At 45.4% G+C, this 15,822-nt stretch overlaps 1 protein-coding gene across 1 annotated transcript; it reads left to right on the forward strand.

Moving 5' to 3' along the window:
* The first annotated feature begins 2,500 nt into the window (after nucleotides 1-2,500).
* Nucleotides 2,501-15,822, forward strand: PROZ (protein Z, vitamin K dependent plasma glycoprotein). Its single transcript, XM_033105149.1, has 8 exons — nucleotides 2,501-2,639; nucleotides 7,045-7,208; nucleotides 8,417-8,441; nucleotides 9,034-9,147; nucleotides 10,249-10,380; nucleotides 10,740-10,819; nucleotides 14,042-14,163; nucleotides 15,024-15,822. Exons 1-8 carry the CDS (start codon nucleotides 2,579-2,581, stop codon nucleotides 15,535-15,537), a joined length of 1,212 nt encoding a protein of 403 aa, XP_032961040.1. The 5' UTR covers nucleotides 2,501-2,578; the 3' UTR covers nucleotides 15,538-15,822.

Genomic DNA, 15,822 nt, shown 5'->3' on the forward strand with positions numbered 1-15,822 from the left:
AGAGATGCAGTTCGGTGCCGTAGGGAGGGCCCTGGCCTGGGCCTCACAGATGAGGTAATCCAGGTCTGCTCATTCCTGTGTGCCCGGGAACAACTTACCTCCCTCGTGGAGTACCACTGTCTTCATGGCAAAATGGAGCTAATGAAGCCACCTCAACTACCTGTCAACCCTCAACATGGTGCCAGGCTTGTGCGTGAAGGGACATTCCCTTATTTGGTATCAAGAGAACTTCCCTCAGGGGCTGCTTGGTGTGGAAGGTGGGGACTTGAGGGCATAAAGATCAGCAGGAAGCCAAGGGTGGGGAATCAAAGAAGGGGAGAAAGGAAGGGTTTGACATTTTTCTCCTGAGCGTGAGGGAGAGGCTACGATACTACCATAAAAACCATCTCCTCCCCAGACACTGCCACCACCACTACACGCACGCACGCACGCATGCTCAGTTCCTGAGGGCAGAAGAATGAGGTGACAGCCTGGGAGCACAGTGACCCCATAACATGGAGTGGGTTCTGGATGGTGTTATGAGGTTTGAAAGGGCAAAGAGGTCCCGCCTCGCGTGAGATAGGAGGCAAAGGAGAGTGCCATCTGGCTACATGGGGGCCGACCCAGCACTGCTGCTTCTAAACCACAGTGGTAGTGGGTTGGCAAGAACACAGGTGACCCTGCACATGCTTCTGGGGTGCTGGCTCACTGGGGGGTCTGTGTGGTCCTGAGGTCCTGCTTACAGGCGTGGGGCACAAGGGCTGAGGCCTTTTAGCAGGATGAGCAATGGGACCACGGGGGCTGCTTTCTAAACTGGAACGGGACAGCTTAAATTTCTATTTTAGCAGGTCGCCTACTGCTGCTACTGCCACCACAGGAGTCACTGATTGAGGCAAGCCATCAACCAACACCTAAATCCTGGTGGAAAAGTCCTTGAGAAACAAGCTATTCATAGTCTCAGGGCATGGCCCCAGAAGTGACTTTTCAGTTACAAACAGGACAGGATAGCTTTATAATGGGGAGATCTGCTGGTCACATTATTCAAGTGACCAGGTACGAGTTCACCAACAACGAGACCACAGACGTGTGCCCTGACACAGGGCACTGGGAAGGACGCGCATCACCGATGCAGGGTTCCCCCGCAGCCTAACGTGAGAGGTCAATCGGGCAAATCCAGCTGAGGAAGGCCTGGGCGCTCCAAAAATGTCAGTGTCAAAAACTCCAAAACGCCCAGGAAACTACATTAAATGAGACTTTGAAGGAAACAAACAGGATGCAGTGCGAGAGAAGGACGGAGGCAGGGGGTTTCCACCAGATGTTCCTTAACAGAAGGGAATCCCCTCATCTATGGAGGTGTAAGGGAGAGAAGGAAAGAACAGAGGGACAGAGAGAGACAGCAGAGACACACAGAGAGACAGAGAAAGACAGAGGCAGAGAGGCAGATGCAAAGAGAGCATTCCCGGGGGTGGGGGGCAATGCGCTGTGCTGATCCACCCCGTGAGTGTGTAACCGAGAATTAGTATTAGAGTCGAGTATGGGGTGTGAGTTTGCTGTCCTGTCACACAACGCTCAGAGTATTTATCATCTCGTAATTCTCAGTTTAAAGACACCCTTGGTTCTGACAAAATGTCCCCTAGGTCCACTCCTCCAGGTGGCACTTAGCACCGCAGGAAACCTGGCTGTGCAGGTCTCACCAAGAGGTGGGTGAGGCCCCGTGCTGTGGTCTGCTTTCTAGCCTTTTACAGAAAAATTGGCTGACCCCTGGCCCACCCCTTCTAAGGTCAGGTTCACTCTCCCATCTCGAGTCCTCTACTGCCCTCCTACGGATGCCCTCCTGCCACACCAGCCTCCGTGCTGCGCCCTCCCTCAGGGCTCCGTCACTCTCTGTGCCTTGGAGGGTCTCCCCGTTAGCGCACTGTGTTCAGGTTTCTCTCCCAAAGGGAGGCTCTCTGGCCTGGACCCCTTTATCCACTCCCCTTTTCTGGACATCGAAATTTGACATTTCTCCCTCCCTAATCCTCCCTCTCCCACTCCCAGGCTCTCTCTACCTCCCTGCCTCCCTGTATCCCAATCCCTCCTGTGTGCCTCCCACCCATCTAGAATGTAAGCTCCAGGCCACTGTCTTGCTCACTGCTGTATCCCCAGGCCCAGAACACCTGGCCAGGGGAAGCCCACCTGAGCTTTGTTACTCGGGGCTACATGCATCTCTTAGATCTCTCAGTCCATCACCTTATTTCCCTGGACAGGACCTCTTGACTTCACTCCAGAAATCTACCCAGCTGTGTCTCCTTAAATACCTCACCAAAGCCCTCTTTGCCTTAGCTTTTCATTTCTCTGCCTTTTCTTCCCTCTTTGCTTTAAACAGAAAAATACAGAACCGAAGCGTATGTTTATTGAATTTGTTCAATAAAACTCCATGCGAAATGTACTCCCAACAGGGAGCACTTCTTTTCTCATTTCCGGCTTCTGTCTCCGGCGTGGCTACGTGTTTTAGAGCTGCTGGTCATTTGAAGCAGCCCCCCCCCTGTGTTGTGAGCACGGCCCAGGGCGGACTTTGGCCTCTGTGCTGCCAGACCTGTCCCTCAGCAGCCCGGAGGGAATGGCAGGCTGTGTCCAGCTGCTCCTGATCCTCCTGGTCTTCCAGAGCGCCGAGCCCTCAGGTAGGCATCTGCTTCCGGACCACGTCCCTTTTCACAGTGTGGGTTGGGCCGAGTGGGTGTTTCCTAGGGCAGGCGAGGCCCTGAGGGACCAGCATGGACTTAACTCAGCCCCCTAAAGAGTCCCTCCTGGTCTCTTTATCATTCGTGACGAATATGTTGGCAATGATGGTGGGGTCTCCCAAAAGCAGGAAAAATTAGATGTGTGAGAAGTTGAGTAAGTGGCTCAGGCTGAGGGGCCCAGGACTGGGCAGGCGGACAGACTGACCTTGGTGGTGAGGGTGGGGGCGGGGGGCCACATCCCGCAGCTGCTTCTCTAGGGGAGACAGAAGCTGCACCGCATCACCTCCGCAACCCTGCACCACCAACTATAAAGCTGAGAATCAAACGGCCTGGTGCCCTGTGGCCCAGGGGTCCCCAGACCCCATGGCGACTGCACTTTTCCCTAAGACGGACCTGGCAAGGAGGCTCCTTGACTCTGCTCCAACGCATGGCAGCTGGAAGACTGGGGAGAATCTGTGCCTTTGTGTCCCTGTGACAGTCAGCTCAGGAAGTAAGAGCCCACCCATTACTCTATGGGAGAAAAGGCTCCAACAGCCATTTCCGCAAGTCAACTCGTTTGACTTTCTCCTTTTGAGGGAATTATGAGCCCTGCCACCATTTTAAAATGTCTTCATTTCATATTATCAAGACATTAAATATTATACGTGGAGGCACTTGGTCTCTAGACCTCGGAAGCCTCATTGTGGGTCCATCTGTCACTGTCGCCCTTAACATTCCTTCCCATTCTGTCATGTCCTCCCCTGCTCTGCTCTCCCAGCCTTGTAAATGCAGCTTCATTTCCCCAGCAGCCTCAGCCAGGTAAGGAGTCAGTCAGCACCCTCACCCTTCAGCAGCCTCCCGGCCCCTTCTGCCAAATGCATTGGCCACTGTCAACCTCTCTCAGAGCCCTGGAAACAGGGTGGGTCCGAGGTGAGACTGCTGTGAGCTCCAAACACACTGGATTGCGAAGATTTAGCACAAAATAAGAATGTAAACTTGAATTCATAGTTTTTAACAGTTGTATTCACCATTATATGGTGAAATAATATTTTGGATCTATTGGGTTAAATAAGTATATTATTAAAATTATTTTCACCTCCTGGTTTTGCTTTTTAAATATGGTGCTGAGACACTTCGCTGACACCCGGGGCTTTCATCCATTCCCCTTGGGCAACACAGCCCAGGGCAGCCAGGTCTCCAACGGGCCCACAGCAGCTTGCCCACCCTTACCAACTGCACAGTCTACACAGCAAATAGCGTGACTGGGAAACACTAAGCCGGTCATATTCCTCCGCCAGTTAAAACACTTAGAATAAAATCCAAAACTCTTCACGTGTTGTGCTCATTACAGTTCAGTTTGTCTGTGAGTAGGAGAGACCCACAAGTAACATTATACAGTTTCCAATACTGTATATGGCCTTATACAACATGAAACAATCACAGTAGCTGAAACATGAGGATTTGTGAAATTTCGGTTCTAGAAGAGCTGTGGATCAGATACCCAGAAGAAAAACGCTCCTGATAAAAACTGAAAGTAGACTAAATGTTTTATATCGTTTTAAATATATGCATCACTGGGCTGGCACAAAGGGAAGAAATCAACGGAAGCCAAAGAATAAAATAAAAGAAAGGTGAGCATGAACTAAACGGTCACCCTCAGGTTTCTGCTGGACCCTGGAATCTCACAGTCCCAGGAGACTCCACATCATCCCAGCAGACAGGGCTCAGCCCTCCACACAGAGGAACAAGAAACAAATTCACCAACTGGATATTGGCACTGGGTACAGAAAGAAAAACATCTCTCAAGAATCAGTCGCTACAGTTTGGCCCAGTGGTCTGGAAACCCCAGTAATCTGGTGTCACATCCGCCTGTATGGGAAGTACCCACCTTAAGAAAGGGAGGTGCAGATCCTCTCTGGAGAAATCCACTTTCATTCTGGGCCCCAGATAATTCCAACCCCTAACGTTCTGAAGAAAACGGGCCATTCATGGTAAAAGAAAAACAACCCCAAACACACAAAGAAACAAGACAACCGTGAACCGAAGGGAAAAGAATAGAATCAGACCTTAATGTTCAGACACAGAACACAAAATAAAAGTTCAACCCGTCTTAAGAAACATGTGATAAAAATATGAGAAGGAAATGAGAGGCATTAAAATGCTCAAACACATGTGAAAAAGAACCAAATTTTTAGAACTTCTGAAATGGAAAATATATTAACTCAAATTTTTGAATCAGTTAAATTCATAAAAAGTGGGAGAAGAGAAAGTTCTCTTTACAACAGAATGCCAATTAGTAATGTGGAAGAAATGAGAGTTATAAAATCAGTATTTTGCAATTATAATGGTAATAACTGATTCAGGAAAAACAACCAAGGATGCTGAAACCATTCCGTTAAAAACTATTGGGTAACAGGACACTCAGTCTCAAAGTATCTCTCTTGCAGTGGAGAAATCTGTGGGTACAATCTGTACAGTGTCCTCCAAACTTCATGTTCACCCAGAATCTCAGAATATGGCCTTATTTGGAAATAGGGTCATTGCAGATGTAATCAGTTAAGAAGAAACCATCCTCAATTAGGATGGGCCCTAAATCCAATGACTGGTGTCCTTATAAGGAGGCTCACCATTCAGTCCTCCTTCATATGCAGAATGACGCTCAGAGCTCCAACCCCACCTATGTCTCAGGCAGCAGGATGGAGGGAGCGACAAAGAAATGGCCACACCAGTTGTCTTTCAAGAAGGTTTCCAGGCAGCTGGAAATTGGAGCCTCTTGTTCTATGCCAGAGGATGATGACTGAGGACAGCCCCTCTCAAGCCCTCCTTCCACCCCCTTTCATCTCTATGGTCCAGAGCTATGATGCTGTTCCCTGCCTTCCTCTTGCAGAACAGGCCTCTGCCTTGGTCTAAAATGTGCTCCACTTCCCACCTTTCCCCATTCTTAAGCTAATTCTTACTCACCCTTCGAATCTCAGTAGAAAAGTCCCTTCCTCAGGGATGCCCTTCCTGACCCTGCAGCCTGTGGCGTTCTGGCAGTGGCTCTCCTGGTGACCTATGTTGTCTTTGCAGCTCTCTGACTTTTCACAGGTCCACGCTGCACTGCTCCTACTCTCATTTCATTATGTGTATGATAATTTGTCGAATGCCTGCCCCCAGTGAGGTCCTAGCCCTTTACAGGCCAGGACTGGTCTGTCTGGTTTTCCGCAGAATTCCAAGCCCTGGCCCACGCTGGCCTGCAGAAGGTGTTGAGCAGATACTTGCTGGGTCAGCTGAGCTTACCTTTGTAGCTTCACATCCCACCATGCTTTCCCGCTCCCTCCCCAAGATTACAGCCAAACTGGCTACTTGCCACTCTCCCTTGTCGCTTTGTGGCAGAGACCAAGGCTGAGCTTGTACATCCATCCTCAACCCCCATGGTGCAGACAGTTGGGAAGCTGCATCCCCAAGCGCTCCACAGCCATGTCTCCATCACCCACGGAATGTGAATGGGGGCCCTGCACGCCACTTTCAGACACGTCCCCCAGACGTTCCCCATCTGCAGGCTGTGTGGGGGTGAACGACCATAGGGAAGAAGCCTGGGACGAACGAATGTCGTCATGTGACAGTTACCCAGCAGGAAGTAAAATTCTGTGTCTGAGTGGTTACGCATTGTGTCTACTGGTTACTACGCATTAGCCCGCTCTAACTTTACACTCCCTGCCTTTGGCATAATGTTCCTTCCTCTCCAGTTCTTTCTGTCAAAAGTCGACTTGCTTTTCAATGCCCATGTCAAAAGACAGTGGTTCTGTGAGGCCTTGTCAACCCTCCTTCTTGCTCTGGGCAGAATTTATCCCTTTACTTTAATTCTATTAAAGCTTGTAATACGTGATACTGTGATAGTTGTCGATGTGTCTGTCTAGGACAAAATCATGAAACATGTGCGGGTGGAGTCTGAGACTTGCATTTTTGTGCACACCAGCTGCCAAATACAGTCTAAGTGAAAAAAGAAACAAATGGCCTGTTTCAAGTTAATACTGACACCAAACCAACCTTGGGGACTTGAGGAGGTCCGATCTCTGAGCCCTGGGTCGTTTCGCCATAAAATGTTAGCGTCTGCCCCTAATTCATCAGGGTGTCCATTCACTGGACAAAGATGAAGGGCACTCTCACCATGTGTGTGGACAAGGGTGGGCCCTGCAGACACCATCGTGAGCAGACCCTGGAGGGCTGGGTCTGGTGAGGACAGAAAAAGTGGTGGCCAGGCCACAGGCAGATGTCAGGTACCACAGCACCGTGTACCCTGACCCCCAGGAAGCTGATACCGAAATTCTTGGGTAAGTCAGTCCACCCATGTTGACGATATCTACATTCTTATCTTCCTCTGTAGTATTTCTTTCTGCCTCAAAAGCAAATGAAGTTCTGGTAAGATGGAAGCGTGCTGGCTCCTATCTTTTTGAAGAGCTCTTTGAGGGAAATTTGGAAAAAGAATGTTATGAAGAAATTTGTAACCATGAAGAAGCAAGAGAAGTATTTGAAAATGACATGATCACTGTATGTACCCCCAATGTGAACTCACGCACTTTCTGATTCACATTTCTGCTGCCATAGAGAGCATAATTTCTCAGAGACGAAGCTAAATTAATAACCTGTTTACTTCCTTGTGCGGTTGACTTAATCCTAATTTTACAGACAAGGAAACATAGACAGAGAAGTAAGTAACTTTCCACATCCACTTTCCACATTGATTAGATTTCCTTATCACAAACAGCACTCAGTTTGTCATGACTCTGACAGAATTTGACATTTCAAAAGAGGTCTAAGGTTTTCAATATATCAACAAATTTTTAAGAAACAAAAATCCTCTCTAGGGTGCCTACATAGTAAGAAAGGCCCTCATAATCTATAATTTGGATTAAAGGTGACTATACGTATAGGCAAACCATCACTTACTCATAAGCTTATCAGAGGATAGAGAAGCAAGTCAAACCTGAGAGGCTGAATATTTCTGTGTAAATATTTTAGAATAGTAAAATATTTAAGAAAGATTTCCTAGTTTTACATATAAAAGTAGCAATATTTAAGGTTGATTCTTAATAAAATATTGATCTGTTTCTCTAATACATTTAAAAAATTTTTTTAAATCATTTCTTAAATGCTCAGATATGAGAATGCCTCTGAAATAGACCATCTTTAATAAAACTAGGAGAAATTCAAACTTCCTGGTAAAAGAAAAATTGTGTTCTTAATTTGTATTTGTGACATCATTCAGGTTGTTACAAGTCCAAGTATGATTGGGGAGCTACAATTACTTACATGTTTACTTTCTAGACTTTAATTCTGAATGATTCTCCTAATTTTAGATACTTCCACCCAAACTAACCTCCCCCTCACATATACACACGTTTAATTTCTTAATCATTGTTTACATTACGCACTTTGTAGAGTAAGGATTTGAAGACGGTGCCCCTGGGGGAGGGAAAGGCAGCCTTGGGAGGCCATGGTCATGGAGTTTGTACCATGTTGTAGGCTATTATTTTCTCTTCCTTAAATAGGTTACAGTAAATACATATTGAATAGAATATGTTCCATATATTTTAAATAGGATATTAAGTAAAAAATTTTGCATCTTTTTGTTTCCACTAGTATTTTCCTATTAAATGGATAAAAGTAACATTTTCTTACCTTTAAGTCAAACTACAGGAGAAAATATAGAAAGACAAATAATCTGTTTACAATACTGTTATGTTTTAATTTTACAGGATGAATTTTGGAAAATCTATATGGGTAAGTGGTTTTCCTCATCTCTCTCCAGGATTATTTCCTCTTCTTTTTCCCTGAGATGAGGTGAGGCATTTGGCTCAAGATGGCCAGTGGATGCCAGCTTTCAAACCTTTGACTCCTGGACCCTTGACCCAACGGCAGGGCCTGGCACTCCCTGAGGATGAGGACCAGGGTGGGAAAGTCCCCGAGGTCCCACTGGGCTCAGGATGAAGCTCCTGTGGGACTTAAATGGCAGAGGGTGGAGGGTCCCCCAACCTGAGTGGCACTTCTTATCTAAGTGGCCCTGGGGTCTCCCTAGGGCCTCATGCTGAAGGGTCAGAACCCAGTTAAATTGTGGAAGGCAATACCCCTCCTAGGCTTGCGGGGATGCTGGACATCCCTGCAGGAGGAGCCCCCATCAGCCAGTGACAGTCACAGTGGTCACTCAGCAGGGAAAGAAGGAGGAGGAATATAAAGGCTGGTATCACCCTGGGGGACATATGCGGGATGCCTGGCAGCCCACTCCAGCCTTCCGGTGTGCTGGGCAGTGGGACCAGGAGACTGGGAGAGCCCAGGTGGTGGCACCTACACAAGGGTTTCATATCCCTCTCGGCAGGTGGCTCCCCGTGTATCTCTCAGCCCTGCCTCAACAATGGGTCGTGCCAGGACAACATCCACAGCTACAAATGCACCTGCTCCTCGGGCTATGAGGGCAGGGACTGCGCCTTCGGTGAGCTCCCAACTGCCCTCACCTGCCGCGACCCACCCCAACTGCACAGAGATGGGCTCCTGGGGTGAGCAAAAGGGTACCTGCGAGAACCCAGTTCCAACCGAATTCTCCACTGGAAATCACATTCTGTAAACAGACCCCTTGCCTCCCAAATGTGCCTCCCTACAGTTTCCATAGATTAGAGTCCCCTCCGCTTCCTCCCAAATCCATCCCCACCCCCACCCCACCACCACCTAAACCATTTACAATCTACTCTTGGGAATACCTGGAACCTGACAGATCCCAAGCGGGGTGATGGAACCTGGAGGGTCAGTCTGTAAGAAGCATCACACACAGGATGGCTCAGAGGTAGGCATGGCTTCAAGACACTCCCTGCAGCTGAGACGTACAGCTGCACGAACTAATACTCCTTAAATACAAATAAATTAAATGTAAAATTTATTTGTGGGGATGGGGAGAAAGCAATTCCCTATCAATAATGATCAGATATGGAAATAAATTCGCTTAATCTTCTAATACCTCTGGTCAGTGCAGAGTAAATTTTCTGGGGGAAAAGATTATTCCCAGCTCACATCTTTCCTCTGAAGTCCAGCTTTCTACTCCACCTGCCTCCTCCAGAGCCCCACACAATGTTCTGCAGACATCTCAAACTTAACACGGCCCAAAGCAAGGATTTCCTCTTTACCCCACCCGTGTCCCTTCCCCTCATCCCAGATGCTCAACCAGCAGCATAGGTCACACTAGACCCCGTCCACTCCACATCCACACCTCAAAGAGCCATTTAAATAGCGTAGTTATTGTACCAGGAAGTGAAAGATGACCGTGATGAGCACACACAGCTAGGAAAAACCGACAGATATCTTTGCAATATGAATGCAGATACTTCCAGGACCAAATTATATTTCCTGAAGACAAATACAAGGGCTGTCACTCACTGAGCCTTTGACCTCTCCATGCACATTCCTGAATACACGATGCTTATATGAGGAGCCCAAAATCTGAAAAGTATGAGAACATTTGGACTGAAAAACCAGAACCCAAAGTGCAAGGAGATTCAAAAATGACTGTTTTCATATAAGCATTTCTGGTTTTCCTTTTCAGCTAAAAATGAATGTCATCAGTTGAGGACTGATGGGTGTCAACACTTTTGCCACCCGGGACAGGCGTCCTACATGTGCAGCTGTGCAAAAGGGTATAAACTGGGCCAGGACCACAAATCGTGCATCCCACATGGTGAGTTCTCAAATGAGAAATGAGAAAAGGTGGTCTCTCTTCCTACCCTGTCTGCTCCCATCCACATCCCCCCTCCTTCTCCTACAATAACATTTGGAAGGTCACCTCTTCTATTTAAGATGAGGAGTTGCGGTTCTTACCTCCACGCTGGAGCCTGCCTGGGTCATAGCAGTATCTTGGCTAACCCACAAGCACCGAGAGCAGGTGATTTAATTTCACTCTGCTCTATGTCTACATGAGTTATCTCAAAGTAATGGGCATTAAGGAATCAGGTTCGAGTAGTTAGCACTATGGATAAAACCCGATGTTTGACTTGGAAGGCACTGATTTTTCTTCTCATGTTGTCCCCACAAATGAAGAGAAGTGTGCGTGTGGAATCCTGAATTCTGTCACAGAAGCACAGAACAGCACACAGAATCTTCAAATTTTCCCATGGCAGGTAACAGAAATATTTTATAAACATGTGTTAATTTTTTTTGTTACAAATCTCACCCTCTTCGTTATGTCCACCTTCTTTGCAAACCAAATAGAAACGTCATGACTAAGTGAAAGAGGCATCACGATTTAGGTGAACTGTATTTACTAATTTCGACATCACACGTGAAAGCGCTTTCTAAGCCTGAATTCACAACTTCAGCTGTCTCCATTCTTCACACCAAATAAGAACATAGTTTTATTTACAGCTACCTAGGGCCTTTCTTATGGAGTTCAAAAACTGTCCCTAATGTCATTTCTCTCAGAACATAAGCATCCTGAAGGTGCACTCGGGTGGATGATTTAACATGGAGTCCAACAAGCGGCTCCAGCGAAGACAGAAGGCGAGCTAAAGACACAGGAAGGCCACTGGGCTGGAACTCCAGCTCCACTATTGTGTGCAGGACATTTCTCTTCTTTGGCATCCACTTTTGTTGTTTTCTGGTTTCCTCCCCTGGCTGCTTTGGAAGTTAAACATTCTATTTCTATTTAATGGTTACTCTTGACATTTAAACATTCATGTTGAACTCCCCAATACATAAAGCTAGTACTTTTACCTCCCTCCTAGATTATTTTGACCATGCTAGGCTCATCTGCTATTTTGACTTGTATTTTATTCTCTTCTTGCTTTTTTAGTAACTCCACAAAATAGATATTATTAGTTTTATTAATATGGTTTCTACCGCCAATGTGGGCTTTAATTTACCTATGGTTTCCATTTTCCTTGCATCTCAGGCCTCTAATGCAGATCATCTTCTGCCTGATGTACATACACCCTTTGCAACAGCCCTGTCAATAGAAATAGAATGTAAGCCTCATACGTAACTGAAATTTCCTAGTAGTCACACTAGTGAAACAGATGAAATGAATTTCGATAATGTATTTTATTTATGTGTTTAAATACTATTATTTTGACATGTAACAAATATAAAAACTTATTGAGATATTTACTTTGTTTTTTCATTACTAAATCTTTAACGTCTAGGGTACTATGGGGACAAAGCCAGGAGTGCAGTTTCCAGGCTCTCGGCCTCACATAGAAAGGTGCTAGTTTAGGTAGTAAATGGCCATCAACTGTGATTCTGTGGCTATCAGCTGTGGCTAGTTGGCTGTCAGCTGTAACCAGTGAGCCATTGGCTACTAATATAACTGCCGTGGCTATGCTAGCAGCAAATGGAGGCTAGAAAGATGGTGGCTGAGCTAGCAAGCGCGGATTGCAGCTAGCAAGTGGGGTTGGTTGGTTGGCAGAGATGCGGACAGCAGGTTACAGATCGTGTGGCTCCTGTTTCCTGTGTCTCCAACCCAGCCACCAGCGAGACTATAGAGGTATGACTCCCCTATCCATGGCTCCGTTGTGTTCCTTTTTGGCCTCACCATATCCTGCGTTCTTTTGTGGGGAGCGGGACCAGAGACCCCTCATGACACCCTGCATGACAGGTATATTTTATATTCGGAGCACATCCAAATTTGGACTAGTCACATCTCAAATGCTCAGTAACCACAAGTGACTACCCTCTTGGGCAGCAGAGCTTTAGAAGTTTCTTTAGTGAGGGTCTATAATAAGCCGTGTGTGTGTGTGTGTGTGTGTGTGTGTGTGTGTGTGTGTGTGTGACTTTTATTTTGCCCTAATGCTCACAAGCCAGTTTAGCCAAGCAGAATCACTTGGCTGCTGTGTGGAGGCCTGGACAGATGATTGAATAGAGCTCAGTGACTACTGTAATGATCCAGATTTGAAAGGAAACTGAGAGAAGAGAGATAGTAATGGACAGGAAGGGGCAAAACCAGAATGGTCTAGTTATCAGCTGGTGAACTTGGTCGTTATCTTCTGTTGTCTTTCCTCCTTACGCTTTCTAAGGCCTAATATTCATACTCACGTTCTTATTGTTGTCTGCCCATCAATGCACTGAGGCAAGCCTCAGAATACGGGAGGGTTGGAGGGGGGCTGATGCGCAATGACTGTGTGCAGTCTTCACGAATGATGGTGGTGGTCTAGCTCTGTCAAGCACACCGTCTTCTGACTCCTATCCACGTAAAGGCATCTTAGTTACCATTTTCATGTACAGAAGTAGCATGAGTGCCAATGAGGCTAGGAGCTATGACCTGTTAGGTGAACATTTTCTACATACAAACTAAACATGTTTGGAGACACATTACAGCAAATCAAGTACTATTAGATTTTTACTCTGGTACAATAAACAATGCTGAAGTTATTTAACAGAATTAATTAACTGGCCTAGGATAGAGTTTAAAACTTATTTCTTACGTTCTAGATAAGAAATTGACACTGCATTCCACTGCATTTTACAAGTCCAGCTGACTAATGCTGAAAATGCCATCTTCCCTCACACTTGGTTTTTTATCTACCTGTAAAATAAAGATAATTATGTAAGTTTTAGTGAGGACTGAAGATAATGTACCTGACTTATGTAGGTAGTCAATATAGGGCAACTATTATTAATAAGCATTTAAGATTTCCAGAAATGAGGATACATTCAATTTGAAACTTTAAACTTTGCTCAGCATTTTCCATTAAGCTACTGAAAACTGCAATAAGTAACATGTCTTGAGCCAGCACCTGTGCTATGTGGGTTCATGCTTTATTTCATTTAATATTCGCAATAACCTCACATCTTATGTTTTATATCCCTGGTAATATTCTCTTCTGAAATCTTCCTTATCTGGTATGACACTTCAGCTATTGATAAGTGTTAGCATGTAATGTTTTTGCCAATATTCTACTTTTAAACTGTATTTTTATATTTAAAGTGTGTTTTATAGGCACTATATAGTTGGCTTTCCATTTTATCCAATCTGAAAAATCCCTTCCTTTTAATTGGGGTATTGAGACCATTTTGTATTTAGTTAGGTTTAAATCCATAGATTTGCTATTGGCTTGCTATTTTTTCCATCTGTTCTTTTTCCTTCCTTTTCTGCCTTCCATTGGATTACTTATGTATTTCTTATGATTCCACTTTATCTTCTTTGTCGGATTATTAGGCATAATTGTTTTTAGTGGCTGCTTTAGGGTACAGTGTCCATCTTTGGTTTATCATAGGCTATTGTACCTTGAGCTTATATCACACTCCCTCATTGGCTGTCCATCTTTGGAGCCCATATTCTTATATACTACTCATACCCCAATCCTGCAAATTGTCACTAGCTACTTATTGTGTTTTGGTTTTTTAAGGTAAAACTAACAAATTCCAAAGGAAAAGACTTCTGTGGTGGTGTTATAATACAGGAAAATTTTGTACTGACAACAGCAAAATGTTCACTGTTACACAGAAATATTAGTGTGAAAACAAGTAAGTATTTTAGCATTCATTTTTATAAGATCACATTGGAAATAAAAACTATCCTACGTGGAAATGAAATGAAAATTTAAAAACTAGAATTTTGTTTCTAATGCAGTACAGAACTGAATTTAGCATCCATATTACTGAGATACTTATAAAATCAGAAAAGCACATGTAAACTACCTAGCAGAATGTCTGGGCATAGCAAGCAGGTGAATGCTAGTAGGGGGCATAGCCAATAACAATGTAACTTCATTTGACACTAACATGGAACGGCAGTGGTATAGGAGACAGATAACTGGCGGAAAATAGGAAGACCTGGGTTCAGATCCCCCCCGCCACCTGAGACCATGGCTGTGACGGGGGGCTCACCACTCAACTTGTCCGTGCCGAGTTCCTCATCAGTGAAAACTGGGCAGTGATTTCTATCCTGTAGGGAGGTCGCCAAGGTTCAGTGATAATCTATGCAAGTGCCCTACAATGATTCTGAAGAAACTTAAGTACATTTTACACCTCATCCTTGAATATTTTTCAGTCAACAAAATGTTAGCCTGAAAAATTACTTCTGAACAGCCAAGTTTTGATTAGCTCATAACTTCTTCCTGCTTTTTTGACTGTTTCACCAAACCACCCAAAAAAACTCATTTTGATGTTTTTTCTTTAAAGAAGAGGTGAGGCAAGGCCATGGGAATTAGTTGACATGCTTCATTCTGTGATTTCCCTTTCAGTCCACAGATGAAGAAAGGAGGTCAGTGCAGTTAGCCGTAGCATGTTTTACTATGTCCAGCCTGACATGGTTCACTGAGGAATTTCTTATTATTTTTGTAAGCTTGAAAATCAGGCTTAGAAAACAGCTGTTGTCCGTTATTTCAGCTTTTCCCAGAACAAACAAGGACCCCTGATGATTGAGGTGAAGAGCATCCACGTGCACATGAGGTACGACGAAGAGACAGGGGACAATGACATCTCGCTATTGGAGCTGGAGCTGCCCATCCAGTGCCCGGACGTGGGGCTCCCCATCTGTAAGCCCGAGGGGGACTTTGCAGAGCATATCCTCATCCCGGAGACAGGGGGCCTCCTCACTGGCTGGACACTGAATGGCTCTGAGCTGGGCAACACGCTGACACAGATGCCAGTTATGCCCATGGACAGCGAGGAGTGTGGCAGAGCCCTTAATGTGACAGTCACGACGAGGACGTACTGTGAGAGTGGAGCAGCGGCCACAGGGGTGCAATGGGTAGAGGGCAGTGCAGTCGCCAGAAAACACAAAGGGACCTGGTTCCTGACAGGGATTCTGTGCTCAACACCCACAGAAGAGTACAGAAGTGTGTTTCTTTTCACCAAGGTTTCAAGATACTCACTCTGGTTTAGACAAATCATGAACTGACTAAACCCAGCTAACCAGAAAGAATAAAATATGCAGTGGGATTCCAAATTTTAACTGCGAGCATGGAGTTAAATTGAAATTTCACAGCAGAACAGTTGTGACAGTTTCTGAACAACCCACCCAGTCTACAAATCATCAGTTATCGCTTACGAGATCAGAGTGCTGTGACAGTTCTTTCCTTGGGACTTTTTTTTATCTAAACAGAGACCTTAAGAGAATCCGAGATACATTAAATAATAAAAATGTATTTGTTGATCAGAACAACCCAGTTTCTTAAAAATGCTC

The sequence above is a fragment of the Rhinolophus ferrumequinum genome, chromosome 4, assembly GCF_004115265.2.
Source record: "Rhinolophus ferrumequinum isolate MPI-CBG mRhiFer1 chromosome 4, mRhiFer1_v1.p, whole genome shotgun sequence".
Taxonomy (NCBI): Eukaryota; Metazoa; Chordata; class Mammalia; order Chiroptera; family Rhinolophidae; genus Rhinolophus; species Rhinolophus ferrumequinum.